This window comes from Arachis duranensis, chromosome 9 (genome assembly GCF_000817695.3).
Source record: "Arachis duranensis cultivar V14167 chromosome 9, aradu.V14167.gnm2.J7QH, whole genome shotgun sequence".
Lineage (NCBI taxonomy): Eukaryota > Viridiplantae > Streptophyta > Magnoliopsida > Fabales > Fabaceae > Arachis > Arachis duranensis.
In genome coordinates, this window is record NC_029780.3 from 11,097,365 (window position 1) to 11,106,346 (window position 8,982).

The window sequence follows — 8,982 nt, forward strand, 5'->3', positions numbered from 1 at the left end:
GACTAGTTTGGTACACGACATTCAATTTCAGGGACTAAAATGAATCACTTAATGCAAAGTGAGGGACTAATTTGGTGGACAAATACAATGACGACATGTGAACAAATACGGTTGCGACACGTGGCATAAACGGACATGTAGCCAATTAGCATTGTGACACATGGTACAACCATCCACATAAGCATGCCACGTGTCACTGGTCACCACATCATCATACTATTATATTATACGTGGACAAACCATGGAGTGACACGTGTTACTAACAGCCCACGTCATCAAGCCATGTCATCACGTCGTTAATGGAAAATGGACAGGGACTAACGTGGTGCACTTTTGTAAATCTCAGGATGTCATTGGTGCAATTGGAATCTCAAAAATGATTTTAGTGCACGATGCTATCTCAGGAACCATTTTGGGGTTTAACTTCACGAATTCCTATTAAATGCTGATAAAAATATACTAAAACTTTAAAATGATAAAATATTTTAAATTTTTTTAATAAATGATAAACGAATTTTTATTTAGTAAAACATTTGTACATTTAATTTTAATTTTGGTAAAATATTTAAATATATGTATAAAAATCAAAGTAAAAAATTTGTTTTAACTTTATTCTTTTTTTTATAAAATTATCAACCATTTAAATAATCCTAAAATATAGAATTCATTTTGTATAAAATTATCAAATTTTAACTATAAAATATCTTTTTTAATTAAATTTACAAAAAATACATCATATTCCTATATCTAATTTTTTTAAGTACATCTAATATTTGATTATATTTTTTATATTTTTAAGTCTGTTTATCTTTTAAAAAAAAACCTTACCAATTTTTGTATCAATAAATTAATTTCTTAAAATTTAATAAATTAATCTCTTATCTTTTGAAATTTGAGAGAATTTAATCTATAAGAGAAAAAAATAAGGACTTTGTAATTAAAAAAACACTGAGCTAATATAGTATTTTAAAAAATAAAATTTATTTTTTAAATAATTTTATTAAAACTAATTTATCTAATATAAAAATTATTACAAATTATTTTAAAGTAAGACTACTTATTTTAAAAGGGAGGATATATAAGAGTAACAATTAAGAATACTTGTTCATCTTTTTAATTATCTATTTAATTGTTTTTTTAATACTTAATATATAATATTTTTTAAAAACATAAAAAATAAAAGATTCAAAACTTTTTTTCAAGGAGCTAAAAAAAAAAGAATGAATTAGGATATTCACATCATTTTTCAATGTATGATAATAAAGGACCCGTTGGCTTCAAAATTAAATAACAAAGTACCCGATCCACATAAACCGATCCACGCATGGCAGCTTTAGAGTTTTAGACACTTCCAGAAACAAACAGAAACCTTTGGCACTCAAAACTGGAAACAATTGCAAGTTAGAACTTAGAACACACTAGTGACACTACCACACACACTAATCAAGTCAGAAAATCACTCTCAAACTCCTTCAGTAACATAAATATCACATTTGAGATTGCTTGTTGCGATGTCGAAGAACCCCAGAGAGATAAAGCTTCTATGCCCTTCATTGTCAAAGGTAGCAAACATAATTGCTTGGGACGAAAACAAGATTGATCTTGGGGCCATAGCAAAAGCCTTTGGGATAGAGCCGTCAACGTTGAAGCTCAACGGTCACTTCATAAGCAGAGGAGTGGACCTTATTTCTTGCTCTGTTACTTGGAAGTCTCTCATATCTTTCTTCTCTTCTAAAGGACTCTCCACTGGGAACAACCTCGGTGATGCTCTTCTTGTCACCGGCAAGTTCTGTAAACTTGCCAACAAGCGTATGTTACTTTCCTTTTCCTTTTCTTTTTGATAATAATCAATTCGTTGCTTGAGTTCAACCGCTAATCGATTCGGTCTACGAAGTTTCAAACCGATCAATTTGTTTAGTTTTATAACCATAAATCAAATTAATTTCTTATAAATTCTGTCTTGACAATGTGATGGTGACCATGTCTTTAACAAAAATGCTACGTGTACATTAAAATTCAGCTGATAATTAAAAAATCAACTACCAAATCAGTCAGCATCAGTTTATTTGTGGATAAATACTTGTGTAGTTTATTATCTTTGGTAATCTGTCTGTTTAACTAGGATCTGCATTGTTATAAATTGAAATTGCAATCCATAAGTATGCTTTTTCGCCATCGCTCCATATTTCTGCTTATATACTCATGTTGTGACTCCGCAGGAGAACATGAACCTCAAGATTTTGAAAATGGGAATGGTAAAGTGATTGAAAGTGAGAATTCTTGTAGTGGAAAAAGGACTCGATTGGAAGCTTTCAACTTGCAATGGAATAAGAAGTTGAAAGATGGCAACTCAGGTATCTCTCAAGAGACTTGTGGAGAATAATATATGACTAAGAATTGGGTTGATCTTTTCTTTCCAAGAACCAAATAACAATTGAGTTAAGTAAGTAAATAAATAAATAAAATATTTGGATGATTAGTTCAGTACGAATTATGTTTGACCTTGGGATGGTATATTTTCAACTTCTCTTGTGACTAATTTTGTTTAAGCTTTTCTATTTACTTTACAAAAAGGTGAGACTTTGGATGACCTATGCTGCAAGAGAAAGCAACCGTTGGAAGGTTTCAATTTATTTAAGAAATTGAAGAGCGATAACAAGAAGTCAGGCATGTTCTTGTTCTGATCTGCTTTCTCCTCTCTGTCTTAACTGGCTTACTTTTTCATAGAGAGAAATTCACCTCGGTTGGTCATATCTAAATATAGGTTGCATTTGTTTTCGTTTTATATGGGCAAAATATCAATCTTTTAACCAAGAAACAAATGTCAATTTTTATTTTTATATTTGACCCATAAAAAAATTTCTGCTTTTCATGCCTCCACCTTTTAGAACAAGTAGTACACGAAATTTGTGTCTTAAAAGAGTTAAGATACATTATCTCGTAGCTTCAGCTCTAGACATAGTTTTGTTTTTGTTTCAATGCTTATATCATGCCCCAACTACTAAACTTGTAGCATTGTCTAATAATGCATTGTCTCATGGTTGTGGCAAGCTTCATCTACAAAAGCCTCAATATTAACACATTTGGAGGACTTCCTGCAGGACTTCCCGCAGATACTCAAGATAAAGGAGATAACCTCTCCGGCGGCATTTCTCGCAGCCCATTCACATGCAGTCAGACGAGCAAGAATCTGAAGCGGATTAGAGATGATGATGATGCAATTGTAGCAGCTCAGTGCAAGAGGACGAGATAAATTCTGTGGGTTTCTATACCTCTTGATACAATATATGTTTATGAGCAGTGGACTGTTTTTGCATAGTCATTTTCGGATGCTGCCGTTGTATTTTGTTACATGAATGCTGTAAATTCTCTCTCTCTGAATGGTGTATATAAATAGATTTTATTTTAATTCGAAAGATTTTAAATTAACATCTAATGGTGTGCTTAACATCATTTGTTAATTTTGTAACAATGTGAAATCAATGGAGATTAAACATTGATTACTCAAGCTTTCATGGTCATATTTAAGAAAAAATTGCTTGCCAGATATGGGAAACATTACCCATGATGAATGACAACACTAGTACAAAGAAGAAAAACAGCAAAAAAGGTAGTGTGACTTCTACTTTGTCATAATAATCAAAATTAACATCAATCGTCAAAATTTTGATACAATCAATTTGGTGATGTACAAACGTTAACTTGATCAAACAGAAACATAGATATATGAATGAAGTACATTTAGCAGTGGAAGTAAAGGCTTGTAATGTACATAATTTAACACCGAAAGTAGTACCTAGTTATGAGTAGTATTGCCATGCAACAGCAATTCCTGCAACTAACAGTACTCTAAGAATCAATTTTGGGCTAATGAGGGATGATGACGACGATGATGATGGCTGAGAGGACACTGATGATCTCCCTCTGAACTTGGAAGATAATTTACCTAGTACTCGATTAAGAAGCGCGTCTTTCTTTCCGCCTACAAATAGAAAGATACAGACACATCGGAAACTTTAAGCAATAATTACACACAAAAATAAGAGGCGGATTGGGAGAAGTAATATAGAAAGTTAGACATGTAAGCTGTAGAATGCAGTATGAATATAATCAAAGTGCATGGTGTTGCAATATTGAAGATGGGTTTCACTAATTACTACGTTTACTTATAACTAAAGGTTGGCACTGATCACTGATTCCAGTCACAAACACCTTCTCTATCAATGGCAGCAAGCATATTACATCCGTTTGATCCTTTCAAAACCCAAAATCGCAGAAGCCTCATGCTCTAGGGCATCATTCTTTTTCATTCTTTCAAAAAAAAAAAAAAACAACACACACACACAGACACAGCCCCAAAAAAAATTAAAAAATAATAAAAGGAAAAGCAAAACCCCCGCATTTTGTGGCTCTTAAGTCACATCGCCTATCATTTTATCAATTACACAGGCATGATATGTAGAGGGATCATCCATAGTTATACGAAATTACGTTACTTGTGTCTTAGGATGTAAAAACTGGAAAAGTTGAGTGTTACCTTTATCGTTCAGACGCCTTTCCTCCTCTCCAACACGTCTCCGGAGTGCATTTAACAAAGATCCAAAATACAATGCAAAAACTGTGCATGTAATTGTTATGACATTATAAGGCATACTGAAGTCCGGGGTTGTTAAGGGTACAAGCAAAACTTCCGTGTATGAGATAACAGGACTCCTTTCCTGCATTATAGATTCAGAATTAGATATGACAAACGTTTTTATGTACCAGAGTCAAGAGTGCAATTCAATTAACCTGTAACTTGGACAACATTGGGGTCTTGCTTAGAGAGTTATCAGAAAATTGCAGGCCAGCATTGAAGTCAGGAAAGCTTATTATTGCTGATGGAATGTCAAATCCTTGATTAGCATCTGGAGGGTACTCATCAATGTGCAAGAAGCCCTATTCACACCAGAAAAAAGCAGTCAAAGACCAAGTTTATCTAACCATGAAACTATTGTTTAGAATTCATCCATCCTAGAAGTGTCTAAACTGAGAAAAAAAAAATCAAGTAATAGCTTCTACCAACTTCTGAAGTCAATCAAGGGGGACACACAAAATACACTACTTATGCCCATAACCACTATGTGTTATGCTCTACTTGAAGTATATTTAGGTACTTCTGTTTATTTATATATTTTTCATGCGCTACAGCTATCCCTACTGATTAAAGATTCAATCAATTATAGAAGTCGGACATTTTAACCACCAAACTGATCGGCTCCTACAGAACATTGCACAAATGCATTTGATGACAAAGCTGAGTTAAGAGATCAGTTCCAATTATGAAAAGTTACATTATTAAAAGCACATAATATATTGCATTCATTCATTACATTCCGGAAATCCGAGCTTAATTATTTACCAAGAAAAATAATCATCAATTGATTTCCATATTACAATTTGTTTTTTTTTTTTTTTCTAATTTAACTTGCAAGGAGGTTGATGTATGTCAAACAACAAAATGTGAGGCAAAAACTCAGAAGAAAAATAAACATTAATAAAAATATGAGCAAACCTTATCAAACTCTATATTCAATACTGCTGACTTAACCTCACAGGGCAATTTGAGGACCAGTTCCATCAACCCTGGTGATACTTTGTCTTCAGAAGGTGAAACGTGCATTCTCTCAACAAAGTCTGTGAGTATTTGAGGCTTTTCATCCACAAATAATTGTAAAGTGTGATAATACACCTTAATATACCAAGGCACAATTTGAAGAACATTAACTTGAAAATTACATCTCTGGTCAACATAATTGGCTGCAACTAACTCTTGAGTAGATTCTGTTGACTTCATGCATATTGCAATGGCACCCCTTTCGTTTCCACTGCCCATTAGAAACCTACTGGCATATAAAGGCACATGTGGGGTTGACCAAATAACAGGATGCTTCCATGTAATGCCTAAATCAAATTGCTCACTGTCTTTGTGCACTTTGATTGGATATTCATACAGAATGGAGGAGCTCTTTTCCACCTCTTTGAGTACCCTGTCAGGATTAACAGATAATTCAAAGCCAACATTCCTTCCAAAATCATCCAGATTTGTGCCATTGGCAGCAAATGTAGCAGTACTGCTCTGGAGATTCTCAAGTTGTGTAACCAGACCTCTCTCAACTTGGAGGTAAACATTACTTGATTTGGCAAGAACACATCTTCCATTTATTTTTCTTCCAAATATTGAACTCAGAGACCAACTTGGTTGCATCTTTGCTTCACTAACATAATTAGTACCACCAGTCAGAATATTGGGTTGAAGTACAACTGTAAGTGTTTGCTCTAGAACAACTCTTGAATTTTTTGGATCTGCACCAGTCTTGGCTTGTGTTAAATGCAACCGCTGGGAGTGATAAAAGCTTTTGTATATAGACGGTCTATCCATTAAGGCAGAGAGTCCAGCTTTGTCTCTACAAGGGAGGAGTTTTAACCAAGGTGTAAGGTTCTCAGTGCAGACAGCTTCTCGTGGCAGAGTCCCATATCTTAAACTACCTAAAGCTGACTGAAATGTCCATTTTGGAGCAGAATAAGTGGTGGAAGACTCTAGGAAGTTGATTGAAGCACAAAACAGACCTGACAGCGCATGGGTTAAATCTTTCCAAGAAGCATCAACTTGATGTGGAGGAACATCAAAGACTGCCCACAATTCAACTCCAGGAGGCTTTGCATTATGGCTTGATATTGGATCAAATCCACCCCACCTTTCATAGTTCCACCGACCTTGTGTGAATGATAACTCCATGGCTTTAATATGAAATTTCTTAACCTGTCCATCCAACACTAATTCGCATGTTATTTAGTATAATCAGAAAAATAAATTGAAATCAGAATGTAAAAATAAACAACAGTTGGTAGAGACATGCTTCTGAAAGGAACAAACAAAAGCATTAAACCATAGTATAACCAAGGTTCCTTAATATGATGTCAATTGCTTTAACGCTTAATGTTTTAGCAGGTAAAGGTTGTGTTGTAGTTAGAGGCACAATACTTGGTATCTTACATTACATGCATTACTACAAAAAAAAATAAAATAATAATAATAACCATCAAAATGAACTTAAATGGCCTAGAAATAGAAAAAACAAAAAAGCATACAACTTTAAGCTTGTACTTTATATATGTAAACGTTTTTGTACTAATTGAGGGGCTATCTAAGTGACTCTCAGCTCTTCCACATAATGACATGATTCTTCAATAACATTGCAGACTCAAAGGCACTTCTAACATCAACAAACTCCAAAATTTCCCTCTGCTCCACCCAAGAAATGTCCCATTGGTGAATTTTCTGACTTATATAAATATGTGGAGCATAAAACGCAGGGCACTCACATCTTACTATACTTAATATGACAAAGACAATATCACGCAACTAAAACTTTATTCTCTATCCTTAAGGCTAAGATAAGTCGCTGTCATTGTTCTCTCCCTCTTGATTTTCACCTTCCAAGTCTCTTTGTCAAATGATCACTCATATGCAGGGCATGTTCTCATCGAACAAGAACACCGGAACAGTAGAAGCAGAACTCTTGATTCTCTGCACACTCTATCAGATTATTGCTCAAGTTATTTGTTTTTGTTACTTTTTTTTATCATAAAGAAGCTAATTTGACTCAACACAGAGAAGATAAGGACAATACATAACCAAAAATACAGCTTTATAAATAATCACCAAATCAATTATTCACACTAACGAAACGAGTAAGCTTGGCAACCTTTACATCAAGCATTTAATTTGACAAACTTCAACAATAGTTACATGACGTAGAACCTTTCAATAACTTGAGTCATCAGCATCAGTATCAATAATTCAATATCAAAATCCCAGCAAAAACTCTCAAAAAGTAAATTTTTGTTATATCATTATAGAAAGAAAAGGTAAAGAGTGGAAGAAGAGAGCAGGCACCAGCTGAGCGATGGATTTCGGGAAGAGGTGATGGTGACGGGCGAAGGAATCGGAGAGAGGAGCCTCATTCTGGAAGTGAAAATGTGAGAGCACTTTGCGATCGGGCAACGGCTTCAGTAGCAGCTCTTCCCAGAACTCTTCTTCTTCTTCTCCCGAACCATTAGATGCTGATGCCGATAACAAGAAGATCGAGAACAGAAAGAGCAGAAAAAGAGTCCCTTTCCGAGAAAGAAGAGCCATTTGCGATGCGAAGCAACACTGAGTCACTAAATTCTATAGTGATTCCGCCATCAACACCACAGTTGTAGTGCTGCGGCGGCGACGGTGGCCGCAAACCTCGAGTCACCACGGCGGTACGGCGGCGGGAGGCGATCCAGCTGACTATTTGCCGTTTTAGGTGGTGGCGGTGAATGATTCAGTTGCCTGCCTTCGCACTTTACGGCGGCGATGGATGGTGGCGGCGGCGGCAGCGTTAGGGCAAGTGAGAATTAGACAGAAAAGTGAAGGGTGAGAGACTGCGAGTCCGAGAGCGAGAAACGAGACGAACAAAGAATTTGCGAGACAGTGAGAGAGCCGTAAAGGGTGTTTTGGGGTTTTTACTTATTTTTGCGTTTTATGGGGATTGCATTTTAGTATGTTACGGGCCGGGGATACTATTTTTGGATTAATCCTCTTTTATTGGATGTTGGAGTGTTTTGCAAAGTTCTTGGAGCCAATAATTTACAGGGGACGAATTGCTTTAGCAAGAATGCAAGAAATTTTTTTTTAAATACAAAAATATAATACAAAGGAGACGTATTATATTAATTTAATATTAAACTGATAATATAAAAGAGGTGTATTGTCAGTATATAGAAAATGAATTGGCGTTATGCAAAGGGTTATATTGTATTTTTCAGATTAAAAAATATACTTTGAGTATTATAAAAGGAAGAACGAGTTTATTAGATTGAGTATGAGTGTGAGAGTGTTTTATTTTATTGAGAGAGTAAGAGAATAAAAATAGAAAAAAGTGTTAGAAAATATATTATAATGATAAAATC

The 8,982-nt window shown here is 34.8% G+C and overlaps 2 protein-coding genes across 3 annotated transcripts; one reads left to right on the top strand and one right to left on the bottom strand.

The window, feature by feature from the left end:
- The first annotated feature begins 1,306 nt into the window (after window positions 1–1,306).
- Window positions 1,307–3,381, top strand: LOC107464688 (uncharacterized). Its single transcript, XM_016083641.3, has 4 exons — window positions 1,307–1,809; window positions 2,220–2,354; window positions 2,575–2,667; window positions 3,102–3,381. The coding sequence occupies exons 1-4, from the start codon at window positions 1,512–1,514 to the stop codon at window positions 3,251–3,253; spliced, it is 678 nt and encodes a 225-aa protein (XP_015939127.1). The 5' UTR covers window positions 1,307–1,511; the 3' UTR covers window positions 3,254–3,381.
- Window positions 3,382–3,611: 230 nt separating this feature from the next.
- On the bottom strand, window positions 3,612–8,528 carry LOC107464690 (uncharacterized). Of its 2 annotated transcripts, none has more exons than XM_016083643.3 (5): window positions 7,940–8,528; window positions 5,555–6,802; window positions 4,792–4,938; window positions 4,538–4,718; window positions 3,612–3,982 (listed from the first exon to the last, which is right to left on the bottom strand). In XM_016083643.3, exons 1-5 carry the CDS (start codon window positions 8,177–8,179, stop codon window positions 3,801–3,803), a joined length of 1,998 nt encoding a protein of 665 aa, XP_015939129.1. In that variant the 5' UTR covers window positions 8,180–8,528; the 3' UTR covers window positions 3,612–3,800. The 2 variants fall into 2 exon arrangements, with proteins under 2 accessions (XP_015939129.1, XP_015939130.1); XM_016083644.3 differs by having other exon boundaries at window positions 5,555–6,816; window positions 7,940–8,087.
- Between the last annotated feature and the right edge of the window lie 454 nt (window positions 8,529–8,982).